Source organism: Osmerus mordax, chromosome 16, assembly GCF_038355195.1.
Source record: "Osmerus mordax isolate fOsmMor3 chromosome 16, fOsmMor3.pri, whole genome shotgun sequence".
NCBI lineage: Eukaryota > Metazoa > Chordata > Actinopteri > Osmeriformes > Osmeridae > Osmerus > Osmerus mordax.
This window is the reverse complement of record NC_090065.1, coordinates 1550330-1564669: the sequence shown is the minus strand read 5'-3', so window position 1 is coordinate 1564669 and position 14340 is coordinate 1550330. Positions and strand designations below refer to the sequence as shown.

The window sequence follows — 14340 nt, the reverse complement described above, 5'->3', positions numbered from 1 at the left end:
TCACCCTACTTGCCTCGGGGGAATGTCCCTGTACTTACTGTAAGTCGCTCTGGATAAGAGCGTCTGCTAAATGACTAAATGTAATATGAAATATGAATTTATATCAATGTAAAAAATTGAAATAAATAAAGACAAATTAAAAGGGACAGATTTTCAGGTTGGTCAATTTGAACAGTAAAATTCAGATCCCCCCGCAAAAAAAAAAGCTTTAGGAATTCAAATAGAACAAAATTCAAGCTGCTCAAAAAAGCTTACTTTGAAAATATTTGACTAATCAGAGTACATAGGTAGGTAGGTGCTACTGAAAATTCAGCAAAGCCTTTATTAAACTTTTTTTTACTTGGGGTCAAAGTAGCCACCAGACTTTTCATTTGGACTCGACTGGACCAGGAAGTAGTAGGTGGGGAGTAATGGGCATATACATATATATATATGGATATGTATGGATATATATATATATATATATTAATGGCAAGCTCAACACTGCCATCTGGTGTGAAATAAGGACATTGCAAGGATTTAAGACGTCATTAATCACGGAACATCCATCCATCTTAAAGAATAGGCCTACATGTTAAAAGTAAAGGCTACACTCATGGTTCAAGGACAGTTCCTTACAAATAGTTTTAAGACCACAGGAGTAGCTAACACAGCTAACACAGCCTGCTTAAGGATCTTCTTTCAATGTTTCAGAAAGTTGAGTTGGTTATTATGTATCCAAGGTTACTCTCTAGGCTACAAGTCTTTCTGAATAGGCTAAATGTAAAAACGGTGCCTGGGGGGGGAAAAAACACAAGAGCGCGGTAGATTTTTTTTCTCTCGTTTTATTCTCATATACTTTTATGAAATAATATACAAATCGATGCCTCCCTCCACTCCACACACAAACCTCCGCCCGCTCGTCACTACAAACTACAGCTATCCGTTAGACCAGCGCCGCAGGCCCGTGTCTCCCCGTGACTACAATGTCACAGTTCCTGGGAGACGGAGGCCCTCGCGTTAGGTTTAAATGTTGATTCCCGCTAGCACCTTGCTGCCACACCGCCATTCCTGGAGAGCTGTGCGGCTTTCCTCGTCTTTTTGCCCCAGTTATCTCGCTAGTTATCTCAACCAGCTGGTTCGTTAGGCTAGTTAACCTGCAAGTTACCTCCAAAGAGCTAGGGCTGAATGGTGAGGTAAGTGGCTGGAGCTTGGATTTCCAAAGACGGCGTAGCTTTCCAGGAATAGGGCCGGTAGTGCTCGGTTCTAGAGACTAGCCGTATTCTATTGTGTTCCGGTTGGTTTCGCCCGCTCGGCCCACCAAAGACTGGACCTTCTAAGGATCCATGGAAGAGGAGGAGATATAACATCATTTTCTATGTGAATGTTTCCATATAAAAAGTACATTATTTCATCATGAACCCTATAAAAAGGTAGCAAACGTCGACTAGAGTTCGTTAGAGGCTAGCGGCTTGACAGCGGCCTTCGCTGTCCTAGTCCTGGGGGGGAAAGTGAGTTCATCATCAACCAAAACAATTATAACAAAAAAAAAAAGCAAAAAAAAATAAAAATAAAAGAGCTACAAATAAGTTTCCATCATTTTCACAAGGACGCAGTTAACAATGTGCAATAATAATAATTTAAGTTTACATGACTGTGAAAACTAACAAGCCTTTACAGTTTTTTTCTCAACGTTCTCAGGAGAAACTGCCACAGAAGGAATGAAATACTGAATTAAGACAGTAACAGAAACATCTCGACCACCAACGAAAAAAAGGACAAAAGCAACAACAACAAAAAGTAGCAGAGAAATTAACCAGTCAGCAAGCACATCTGTGAGACCAGTTCCCAGTTGGGTCTGGTGGGGGTGCACACTTGTTTTCAGTTACCTCGTGCAGAGTCAGCACCTTTGGGGCTATTGCATCGGTTCCATTGTCTCTTCCCAACCTAAACCAAGGGCACCTTAAGTATTTCTGTATTGAGGGCAGGTCTGGTTCGACGAGGTTGATGTTACTCCGTCACAGGAAGGAAGTCCTTACGGTCAGTTTCTGAGACGCAGAATGCTTTGGACCAATCACCAACCACGCAGCGCAGGCTGGACCAATCGCCACCCACCAAGCTTTGAGAAGGACCAATCACTCACTATCCTACTCAGAAGTCTACTAAGAAAGATGGCGCCTGCCAAAGATCTCTGCCCCAAAATTGGTCTAATCCAGATTCTCTGGTGAGGCCGGGGACTCCAGTCTCTGGTTTGGGGTACACCACAGATCTGTCTTGATGCTTTCAGCTGGGAGACCATCCTCTTCTGGGAATCCTCTTCCAGAACCCTGCATCATGTGACTCAGTCATGTGACTCAGTCATGTGACCCAGGAGAAAAGCCGCTTGTGATTCCCAGCTTCTGAAATAAGATGGCCGACGTCCAAGAGTCCCACAGTTCATTGCACGACTCCAGAAGGCAAGATGAAAGAACTCAGCAGAGAGAGTTCCTCCAGGACAGAGAGAGACAGCATAGAGGGAAGGAGGGAGAGAGACAGAGACAGAGAGAGACAGAGAGAGAGAGAGAGAGAGAGAGAGAGAGAGAGAGAGAAAAGAAGAGAAGGAAGTCTTCTTCATCAGGATCTGGTGGGCACACCTGCTCATTAGCAGCATGGCCAGACTCCCTTCCCTCTCTATCCCTCCATCCATAAACGCCTCTCCAACCACAACTTCAGTTTCACAGGAACAATTTATACAACATGGACAGCTAGCACAGAGCGCTACACTGACAGGGCCCCAATGTTCATGGTCAGCGAGAGAGGGGCCAGGCATTCGTCTCCCTCTCTCGCCCCCAGCCCCATCCTCTCTGTCTCCCCAGGAAGGGAAAGCTGAGGCCAGGCAGGCCAGAGCTGTCTCGCCGTCTGTCTGTCTGTCTCGCCGTCTGTCTGTCTGTCTGTCTGTCTGGCCGTCTGTCAGTCTGTCAGTCTGTCTGGGGTGTGATCTGTAGGTTTTATATTTGTATAATGTTGAAGATTTTTATGTATGTGTATGTGTGTGATCTGCGTGTATGTATATGTATGCGTGTGTGTGTATACATGTGTGTGTTTGTGTGGTTCCAGCCCAGACAGGAAGTGACACAGCAGGCCCCAGACTCAGACCATGTAGGAGTTCTGGTTCTTCAGCTTGTCCAGCTCCTTACTCTGCTGCCGCAGGAACAGGATCCTGCAGGGAGAGAGACAACAGAGATCATTTAGGAGAGAGAGAGACAACAGAGATCATTTAGGAGAGGGAGAGAGAGAGAGACAGACAGGTACTATGCAGTTCGTTTTTGTTGTGTGCACATGTGGTCTTGTGTAGTATGTGAGTGTATCTGTGTGAGCGTGTAGTGAGTGTGTGTGTAGTGTGTGTGTGTGTGTGTGTGGTGTCCCCTCACCTCTGCTCCCTCAGCGTAGCCTGGATCTCACACACCCGGACCAGGGAGCGCAGGTTCTTGAGCTCGGTGCAGATCTCAGACATGTATAGACTCCCCATGTTGTGGGCATCCTCACGCAACCGAGACGCCTGGAGAGGGGGGGGGGGGGGGGGGGGGGAGGAGAGAGGGGGGGGGGGGGTGGAGAGGAATGGAGGAGAGAGCACAGGTGGAGAGGAAGAGGGAAATGAAGAGGAGAAGCAGAGTGGAGGAGGAAGATAAAGGATAGTTTTCAATAATATCCAAACCAAATTCTTATAAAACAGTACCAGTTAACCTTCCACTTTCCTCCTCTCCTCCCCCTCCCCTCCCCCTCCTACCTGTTTCTCCAGGTGCTCTGCCGGCCAGCCCTGCACGTGTCTGATGAGCTTCTCATCAAAGTGGGCCACCAGGGTGGGGGTGAAGGAGCCGGGGGCGTGGCCCTGGGCAGAGGAGGGGGGCGGGGCCGGGAGGCATCCTGCCGCTGATACGTGGTTTGGTCCTGGGGAGGGACTACTGGGGGGAGGGGGTTGGAGAGAGAGAGAGGTTGAGGGACAGCAGGAAGAGTGGGGAATCAGGATCAGCGCTGTCACCTGGTCAACATTCAGACACACAGCAGTAAGATAGAGCTGAGGGAGGCAGCAGGTTGCCAGGGTTACCTCCTCTGCAGCAGAGTCCTGGGGTCCTCTGGTCTCTTCTCAGGTGGGGGCTGGGAGGATGCTGCTCCCGGCTTACCTGACGATGAGGTCACCTGGGGGGGGAGGGGCCATATATTACACATAATCATGCAACATATCCCACTCATACGACACACTCCAGACATGTGACCAGACAGAGTGGGGGCTCACCCTGGGCTGCGCGGCGGCGGGGGCCATGGAGAGCAGGGGCTTGTGGCCAGCCAGGAGGTTGCTCTGAGGAGTGCCGTTCCTGGGGGAGATGTAGGGCCGGGGTGAGGTGGCCTCGGAGCTCAGGGACAGGGGAGACTGGCTGGGCGGCTGGGCTGAAGGGGGGAGGGGGGGAGTTACATTTACATTTAGTCATTTAGCAGATGCTCTTATCCAGAGCGACTTACAGTAAGTACAGGGACATTCCCCCAAGTAGGGTGAAGTGCCTTGCCCAAGGACACAACGTCAGTTTGCATGACCGGGAATCGAACTGGCAACCTTCGGATTACTAGCCCGATTCCCTCACCGCTCAGCCACCTGACTCCCAGTTAGAGGAGAGAGAGAGATGTGTTCACAACAGGAGAGCAACTCTGCTTCCAGGACAACATCATCTCATCAAACAGGAGTGGATAACACACACATCACGAGACTCAGGAAGAGAAACTCCTTTTTAAAAAGTGAGCAACCAAGCTACCTATAATGGACTGAGAAAGAGATACTCTCTTCAAACAAGGTGCTAAACACACACACACACACTCCCTCTCTGTCTCACACACACACTCCGTCTCACACACATACACACACACACTCCCTCTCTCACACACACACTCCCTCTCTCACACACACACACACACACACACACACACTCCCTCTCTCACAAACACACTCCCTCTCTCACACACACTGAGTCTATCAACAGGAAGGCCTCACTCCAAGGTAGTCAGAATCACACAGACCCTGTTAGCAGCGTAACATGGTTCAGAACACGACAGGCTGCTGCTGACAGATAACATGCAGGTTCAGAATCAGAGGGGCGGGACAGAGGGGTGGAGGGCCGGGACAGAGGGGTGGAGGGCCGGGACAGAGGGGTGGAGGGCCAGGACAGAGGGGTGGAGGGGAGGGACAGAGGGGTGGAGGGACAGAGGGGTGGAGGGCCGGGACAGAGGGGTGGAGGGGAGGGACAGAGAGGTGGAGGGCCAGGACAGAGGGGTGGAGGGACAGAGGGGTGGAGGGCCAGGACAGAGGGGTGGAGGGACAGAGAGGTGGAGGGCCAGGACAGAGGGGTGGAGGGGAGGGACAGAGAGGTGGAGGGACAGAGGGGTGGAGGGACAGAGGGGTGGAGGGCCGGGACAGAGGGGTGGAGGGCCGGGACAGAGGGGTGGAGGGCCGGGACAGAGGGGTGGAGGGCCGGGACAGAGAGGTGGAGGGACAGAGGGGTGGAGGGGAGGGACAGAGGGGTGGAGGGACAGAGGGGTGGAGGGGAGGGACAGAGGGGTGGAGGGACAGAGGGGTGGAGGCCGTACCTTGGTTGGAGTGCTGGGCAGCCTGGGAAAGCAGAGCAGTGATGTTGAAAGCTGATGGTCCAGAAGTGAGGAGCTTATGAAGCATAGACTGTAAGGAAGCTTGAGTCACAGCTGCTGCTAGAACTGGGGACACACACACACACACACGTAGCCAGAGAGAGAGAGGGGAGAGAAGAGAAAGAGTTGTGAGTGACACCGTGGTTTTCATAAGCAGTGTTAAACAACCAAGCATCTTCAGAACATTTCAGAAAGACAGTTTAATGTTATGTCCAGTATGCATGATGGACATGATCTAACCAGTCTAGCGACATACATAAAAAAAACATTACAAATAATTAATAGTCGACAACTACAGTTGAGGACCCTCCCCTCCACTGGTGTGTAAAGACGTCAGTATTTCGGTCTTGGATTCTGGACAGTCAAACCCCACCCAGGACAACAAACACTAACCCCCGACAGACTCTCACTGGAAGATCTCCACCTCCAGTAACCAGCAGGGTCAGATACTAACTACAGCATGTTCCAGCAGGGTCAGATACTAACTACAGCATGTTCTCATCCAGTGCCATCAGGCCAGCGGTCAGGATGCTTGTGTTCAAGGAGGACTGGTCCTCGTCTGCAGGTCTGTCTAGGGACTTGAGTCTTAATAACGAGCGCACACACTGTCAGACTCGCTATCATACAGGAAGAGCTTAGTCACAACCTGGTGAACAATATCTGCCTTCTCAGCACACCAAACTCTCTTTAGGGAACAGTTAATGTACCCTCAGTCAGCAAGTCCACCAAAAAAAATAAAACTTCATTTGCCAGTTCCAGTCTCTGCGGCGCACCGTAAGCTGTGTAGTTTAGCGACGCTACGGAGTTGCCGTGGCATTGCTATAGCATTGCCGTAGCATCGCTATAACGTTGCCGTGGCGTTGCTATAGCGTTGCCGTGGCGTTGCTATAGCGTTGCCGTGGCGTTGCTATAGCGTTGCCGTGGCATGTAGCCCCTCACCTTCATTGATCTTGGCCATGTCCACGCTGCCGTTGTTCATCTGCAGCGTGGCCTGCAGCGCTGGGAGGAGCTGGCGCAGGAGGGCGGGGTCCTGGAGCAGGGCCGACGACTGCGATTGGACAGCCGGGGACGGCTGGGACGCGGAGGAGGAAGTGGAGGTGGAAGGGGAGGGGCCGGTGGCGGGGTTTAGGCCCTGAGGAGCAGAGGAGGACTGGGAGGAAGCAGTGTGGGAGGAAGGCTTGTCTCCTCCTGAGGAGGATTCTGTGGAGGGAGGGAGGGGGGGGTAGAGAGGGAGGGAGACGGAATGAGGGAGGGTAGGAGAGGGAGATGGAGGGAGAGAGGGTCAGATGAAGAACCTGACCACAGTGGGACGTCCACCATCTCAAACGATTCGTCACAAAACGCCATAACCACCCTAACAAAAGCACTACAAAAAGCTAGGTTGACTATAGTAGTCATCTCAGATCCCCCCCACCTTAAAAGACTACAGTTCCCGTACACCAACAGCTTCCTGCCCACACTTACTTGCTGTGGCTCCGTCCTGCAAGGCCTCTCGTCTGTAGTCCCGGTCCTTAGGGAAACTGTTGGATGCCATCTTGGCAGGATCCTTCGGTCTCTGCTCTCTGGACAGAAACACGCGTTTACATTTCTGCCTAGAGGGAGAGCTAGTGGGGTGTGTAGGCCCAGAGACAGGGAGGGAGGTGCAGGCCTACCTCTCCAGCAGGTCCTTGGGCTTCTCCCACTGGGACACCTCAGTTCTACAGTTATAGTAGTACTTCTTCCCAGACGAGCTGATGTGCTCTGACCAGTCATCTGCTGGCTCGTGAGGCTGGAGAGAGAGAGAGAGAGGGTGAAGAGAGAGAGAGGGTGAAGAGAGAGAGAGAGAGAGATGAGGTAGAGAGAAACAAAGAGAGCATAAAATGGAAGATGAGGTCAACAGAGAAAATAAAAAGAGGCAGAGAGATGGAGGACGGGTGCGGGAAGGAGAGAGGCACGGGAGGAGAAGGAGGTGAAAGAAGGGGTGAAGAGAGAGGACAGGTGGAGGATGTAAAGAGAAAAAGAGGAAAAAGCAGTGACAGAAGACAAGAGAAATAACGTTCATCAGATTACTTTTAGGATAACGGCATGATTATACAAACTTGTTTAGGGCTTGGGGGATGTGTGTGTGTGTGTGTGTGTGTGTGTGTGTGTGTGTGTGTGTGTGAGGACGTGCTGTGGGCCTCACCCTGTCTGAAGACTTGTTCTGGCTGGGGTGAGAGTCTGAGCTGTGATGGGAGGTATGGTTGTTCTCCTCAGGAGAGGTACTGGTCCCTGAAACCAAACTCAGCAGTCAGAACATCCACCAGCACGTCCATAGAGGACGAGGCCTCGGTAAACAACAAGAGAACCGCAAGAAGCCCTACAACAGGGACACTTCCAACACTGGATCAGGGACATTAAATAATAATACACTCGAGGGATGATTCGAACCTGCGACCTCGAGCTGCTATCAAGTCCTCTAACCCGAGCTTTCCCCGCCCCTACATTTACAAAGTGCCAGTCAACTAAATGTCACCTAACCAGGCCTCATTCTTCCAGAGTTACATTTAGTCATTTAGGAGACGCTCTTATCCAGAGCGACTTACAGTAAGTACAGGGACATTCCCCCGAGGCAAGTAGGGTGAAGTGCCTTGCCCAAGGACACAACGTCAGTTGGCATGACCGGGAATCGAACTGGCTTCGGATTACTAGCCCGATTCCCTCACCGCTCAGCCACCTGACTCCCTAAGTCACTAGAGTTCCAGCACTCACTCGGAGCGTCTCTCATAGGACGGACGCACGCTAGGCTTATGCACGCCAGCTTACCGCCATCTTTGACCCTGCCGAGGGCGTGGGAGGCCTTCGGCTTGCCCTGGCCGGGGGCGTCGGCGCCGTGCCGGGCGACCGGGCTGTCTTGGGAGCGGCGCTGCATCTTGTAGGGCGGTGTGGGGTCAGAGGAGGCGTCTCGCAGCTTGTCATGACGGTGAAGGGTGGCAGACTGGCTTGGCTTTGGCTGAGACTTATGGGTCTGTGACACACACAGGCACACACACAGACACACACACAGGCACACACACAGGCACACAAATACACACAAATACACAGGTACACACACACAGGTACACACACAGACACACAAATACACACACACACAAATACACAGGCACACACACAGACACACAAATACACACACACACACAGGCACACAAATACACACAGGAACACACACAGGTAAACACACAGACACACAAATACACACACACACACACACACACACAGGCACACAAATACACACACACAGGTACACACAAACATACAGAAGTTATATCAGGAGAGCACATTAGATTTGGGGGTGAGGGTGGAGGTGTGCTTGACCGGTGCATGGATAATGGTGTTAACTTTGGAAATGCTAAGCGTTCTTTGAACAAGGTTGGGGTTCTAAACAACGTTAATGTTCTCAAATTGTGCCTGCAGAATCAATTCCCATTACATGACAAACCTACAACAGGAGACTCAAGTTTTAATCATTTTGAGGATCTAGATTACGAAATGGGACGTTAAATGTAAGCTAGCTAGCTTCAACGAACACTGTTGTTAATATTTTATCTAACGTGAACTAGCTATCACCGTTAGCTAGCTATTTAGATACGGTAAAAGGTTACCGGGAGTTGGATTGATACTACGAGCTTGGCCCGTCTGTGGCCGGCTAGCCACTACCGGTTCAGGCTATTTCCTGAAATACAGTCCTTCCTTGTTTGGCTCCAAGTTGACTCAACCAACCACTAAACCGTGTGGGAATATTCTAACTGCTGCACACAAATCTAAAACTCATATAATTAGATTATATTTAAGGATCACCGTTAGCCTGTCAATTTTGTGTACATTTAATAACGTTTGACGGAACGTTGCAGCAAATAGACGGAGCCTAAATTTGGCTAGCATTACAAGCTAGTCGCTATACCTGCTGTGCTGGCCATTGCTACTACGCAAGTTGTACTAATGTTACCTGGTAGGATTGCGAGTCCCTTCGGTCGTTGCTCCTGCAAATAAATAAATAAGATGATTTAGCACAAACATCGAGCTGTATAATAACATCAAGGCTAACAAGTGAAGTGGCTAACAGCGTTTAGCTCCCTAGTAAATCACCAGAACTCTGCAGCTAACGTAACGTTAGATAGCCAGCTAGCTAGCTAGCGCAGTCTGTTAGCTAAAAGCGTACGTTAGCTGTCCGGTATTGGCCAATAACTGGCTGGCTAGCCAGGTAAGTAACCAAGTTAATAATTTCAACTTTATATTCAATATTTAGCTAGCTAGTTATCGCCGTTATCTTACCCATCGCTGAGTCTTGGTTGTTTACTTGCATGCATCACCATCAATGCCGTGTTGATGTGTGTGTATGCGCGTTAGGGTGAACTGGCTTTTTTAGCTTACAATGCTTCTTGGGTCTCGAGTTAGCTAGCTGGTCGATGTGGACGAAATTCAGAGATATTACTAGCTAGCTAGCTAGCTGATATGCAAGCTCACTAAAGAGCCAGCTAGCACTAGCTTTTTGACAGTGCTTGCTATGTTGAAGGCCCAAGCCGTAGCATCATTTGTTGGTCTAGACTGCAAAGTCTCTGTGGCCGGGGTACTGAGTAGGCTGCCGTGGAGACTGTGGAGGCAGACAGTGGACGTAGCACTGCAAACCCCGCCCCCGCGTTCATAACTAGCTGTTTCCGGGATACTCCCATGTCGAAAAAAAGTCGCAAAGATGTAGTTTTGTACAGGTGCATCAACTTGAGATGCGTAGGATACATCATATTCATGTTCTGTGTATCAGTGATAAAGTCCAGTGTCTCAAAACAAAACGATTCACGTAAAGTTGGGAAAATATGTTGCGCTGAATTGGGATGAAATACTCTTATTTTAACATGGAGGGTATTTGATTAATGCCGTTGATACACTCACATACTGGGCGGTCCTGTTGGAATAATTTATTAACTTTTTGTTCAGACACTTTAAATTACACAACAGTTACAACACCATTCACAGAAAAGAGTATACTTGTTATTCTCGTCAATGGGCTTCAAAGTGCAAAATAAAATAAAACATAAAACACACATACACAAAATAAAACATAAAGATCTATATGCTATATGGTCATGTGCACTGGGAACGTAATCTAACAAGTATTATATATACCTAGTAGATATAATGACTTTGTGATGAATGTTGGAGTTTCTGTAGGCCTACAGGATCTCCTAATGTGTCTTTCGTAGTTTAAATGTCATACTTTGTTCTACTCTGTCTGTCTGCCTGTCTGTCTGCCTGTCTGTCTCCCTGTTTGCCTTTTTGTCTGTCTGTCTGTCTGTCTGTCTGTCTGTCTGTCTGCTCGCCTGCCTGATGTCTGTCTGTCTGCATGGCTAGGTCCTTGTCTGTCAAGCCAAATCATTGTCTTCTAGAAGTGTCTATATTTGGAATGTTGTCAAAGTGTTTTGGTGCTGCAGTCCCTGACTCCGGAGATCGTTATTCTAACACCTGGAAAGGAAGTGATGTGACGTGTGGTTTCAAAGTAAAGTCGGAAGCGAGTTCTCCAGGTGCTAGTGTAACAAGTTGAAAAGTTAAGTTGAGACAATTCAGTTTGTGGTAATAATTTAGAAATTCTTGTCTGCGAAAGGTTATAACTAAGGAAAGCGATACTTAGGCCTATATGCTCACTAGGCCTAGAAGCAGAGGAGATGGTTTTAACGAACACCTTGGTTTCTAAACCAATCGCACAGCTATTTCTGGCTGGAAGTTCCTCTCCATGTGCTTCATCAAAACATATTTTGATGATCATTTAAGTAGAATCATGTAGAATCATGAAATACATATAGAAAACAGTATGAAAACATCGCTAGGCTATATTGTGCGCGGCTTGCACACCCCACGATGCGCATACACCCAAACACAGAATCGATACATTTTTTAACGTTGTTTTTCATTTGTTACAAAATAAAAATTCACTTGCATTGCTACTCTACCATGACCATTTAGCTGTGTGTTTTCTGGTAATCTATGCGTCGAAGCAGATGTTTCTCATGCAATTTTTGTACAGGAAATGTAGGCCTACTTGTTATTGATAAGAATTCATCTGCTGTGTCATTACGCTGAACTGCAGTTTTAGAAAAAAAAACACTTAGTTTGTACCAAGCCGGCCAGTGGTGTATTTTACACAGTATAGGCTGAGGCAGTATTAACCACATATGTGAGGATTCAACACAGACATCTCAACGGATGAACATTTAAGCTACACTTGTATGCAAGGTTGGTCATTATTAAACATCTCAACCTTTGATGCGTTCAGGGTGTTCATGGTAACAGAAACACTGCTGTGTTTCTGTTACCAACAGCCCCCTGCTGGCTCTGGTTGGTATTGCACTGGAAAAAGTTGTATTTACAGTCGGTTAGTATGGCTTAGAGCAGGAGTCTCCAGTGTTGTTCCTGGAAAGCTAAACTACCCTGGTGTAGGAGGTTAAGCTCCAACACACTGCTGAAACAAACCTGATTCAGCCTGTCAACCAGAATATTAGTATCAGAATCGGGTTAGTTGGAGTTGAAGCGAAACCCTGCAAGAAGTTGGCTCTCACAGGCGCAGGGCTGGAGAGCTCTGGTTTAGAAGCACCCACTCACTCAGAAGCAGATCCGGCCTAATCCCAATCCAGACCCTAGTCCCTCACCCGGAGCCTTGAGTAGATCTCACAAGGGTCTGCTGGGTGTAAGTGACCGGTAACATGGCTCTCTGGGTGTCTGGAGTTGTGTTGGAAATATCCCCACGTGGCTGGCGTCTCTCCAGCCAGCCCAGCTCTTCAGGAAGTGTGGACGGAGGCTTAGGGGCTGAGCTGGGCTATTGGTTTGTGGTTGTTGAGAGGGTTTAAGAGGATTTGAGGTTCGAGAGGTGAGAGTTCGGAAAGCTCCTGCTCTGGGGGTTTTAACGTGACATGAATAATAACTGTACTACAGTACTACGCTTGGCTTCACTTCAAAACAACTAAATTATTCATCAACTTAAATTGCTCAGGCGGCCCTGGGTGCCTGGAACCTGCCCTACCTTCCTATCGCCCCCTCACCCCACCCCATGCTTCAAAACACACGCCAAAAGTAGTATTGTAGACTCCACAATGTACCATGGCCGAGCCTAACCCAGCCCAGCCCATAATATACGCACAGAGTCAGTCTAGTACATGAGCACAGCCGTCGTCTCGATGACCAGTCCTACTCTTAGAAGGTTCAGGTCCAAACTGCTGTCCTCAGCCAAGCACGGATGTAAGGGTCCACCCTGGTGTGTACTTTGGCAAGAAGGGGCGGAGCTTCGTGTTGTAGGGGGCAGGGTGACTGGTTAGAAGGGGCGGAGCTTCGTGTTGTAGGGGGCAGGGTGACTGGTTAGAAGGGGCGGAGCTTTGTGTTGTAGGGGGCAAGGTGATTGGTTAGAAGGGGCGGAGCTTCGTGTTGTAGGGGGCAGGGTGATTGGTTAGAAGGGGCGGAGCTTCGTGTTGTAGGGGGCAGGGTGATTGGTTAGAAGGGGCGGAGCTTCGTGTTGTAGGGGGCAGGGTGATTGGTTAGAAGGGGCGGAGCTTCGTGTTGTAGGGGGCAGGGTGATTGGTTAGAAGGGGCGGAGCTTCGTGTTGTAGGGGGCAGGGTGACTGGTTAGAAGGGGTGGGGCTTCATGCTTTAGGGGAAGAGTGGATGGCTGGAAGGGGTGGAGCTTCAAGCATCAGAGGGTGGGGCAGCTGGCTAAAGGGGTGGAGCTTCATGGTTTAGGAGGTGGGGCATCTGGCTGGAAGGGGTGGAACCTCATCACTGGCCTCAAGAGGACCAGTGTAATGAAGTCAGTCACAAGCACACCTGATGTTATTTAAAATGGAGGCAGTTATATTTCTACATTTGGCTTCTATGTGTACTTGATACATCGGTATGGATATGAGCGTCTGTTAACCACCATGACTTATCACACTCCTCAACGCAGATTGGCTAAAGGTGAGAGGGTAGAGTGATGAGAGTTGAGAACACATTTCCTGTTTACAGTTTCAGAGAGATTCTATTGGACGTACGCAGACCAGTAATCTGGTCACTTGAGGCCCAGAATTCAAGGGGAGTCTACACTACGGGACTGTAAAACAACTAATATCATCTACAACTATTATCTTCAATATTGAAATCACAGCAACCCTCCCTCAACCTTTTGATTATTACAAACAATCTTCCGGAAATTTGTAGTCATTTCAATAAACATTAACCACTTTAAATTGTACCCGTCCCATTGAACGGGGTCAACAGTTTGAGTTTTAGACATGCCAGCTTTAGAGGGAAGGGCCTCTCTCTCTCTCCTTTCTCTCTTTTCTCCTGCCTCGTCTCCTCCCAACTCCTCTCCATCATCGTGACCCTCTGGCGGAGTCTCTGTAAGTCAGGTGACCTTGCCACAGGTCGGAGGTGAGAGGTCATTTGTCCAGGCTGCGTGTGCGAGAGTTGACAGGACCAAATGACTCCTTGGAATTCGACTGTGAGAGGAATATACAGACACCAAAACACACGTCACTGCAGATGTACACATTTGGAGACTCACATTTCTATGGATCAGAATAATTTCAATTAATCAACATCAAAATCATAAATGATGGTGAGGAGAGACACTGACCCGGACAGTCATCCAGTCCGCCACCGTGTCGGACGACTCAGAGTGGGCTGCCTCCCTCGCCCTGACGACCCGGTTGTCAA

The 14340-nt window shown here is 49.1% G+C and overlaps 1 protein-coding gene across 1 annotated transcript; it reads right to left on the bottom strand.

The window, feature by feature from the left end:
- Positions 1-2886: 2886 nt before the first annotated feature.
- On the bottom strand, positions 2887-10195 carry LOC136959535 (WW domain-containing adapter protein with coiled-coil-like). The gene is made up of 13 exons (XM_067253901.1): positions 9940-10195; positions 9614-9647; positions 8434-8635; positions 7814-7899; positions 7302-7417; positions 7114-7211; positions 6589-6849; positions 5593-5715; positions 4253-4404; positions 4064-4155; positions 3746-3920; positions 3390-3517; positions 2887-3178 (listed from the first exon to the last, which is right to left on the bottom strand). Exons 1-13 carry the CDS (start codon positions 9978-9980, stop codon positions 3109-3111), a joined length of 1578 nt encoding a protein of 525 aa, XP_067110002.1. The 5' UTR covers positions 9981-10195; the 3' UTR covers positions 2887-3108.
- Positions 10196-14340: the final 4145 nt, after the last annotated feature.

Coding starts and splice junctions, on each gene's coding strand:
- LOC136959535 (XM_067253901.1), bottom strand. CDS start 9,980: ATGGTGATGCATGCAAGTAAACAACCAAGACTCAGCGATGG. Junction 7,900..8,433: donor CGGCAGGGTCAAAGATGGCG/GTAAGCTGGCGT, acceptor GTTTGGTTTCAG/GGACCAGTACCTCTCCTGAG. Junction 4,405..5,592: donor TGCCCAGCACTCCAACCAAG/GTACGGCCTCCA, acceptor TCCCCCCTTCAG/CCCAGCCGCCCAGCCAGTCT.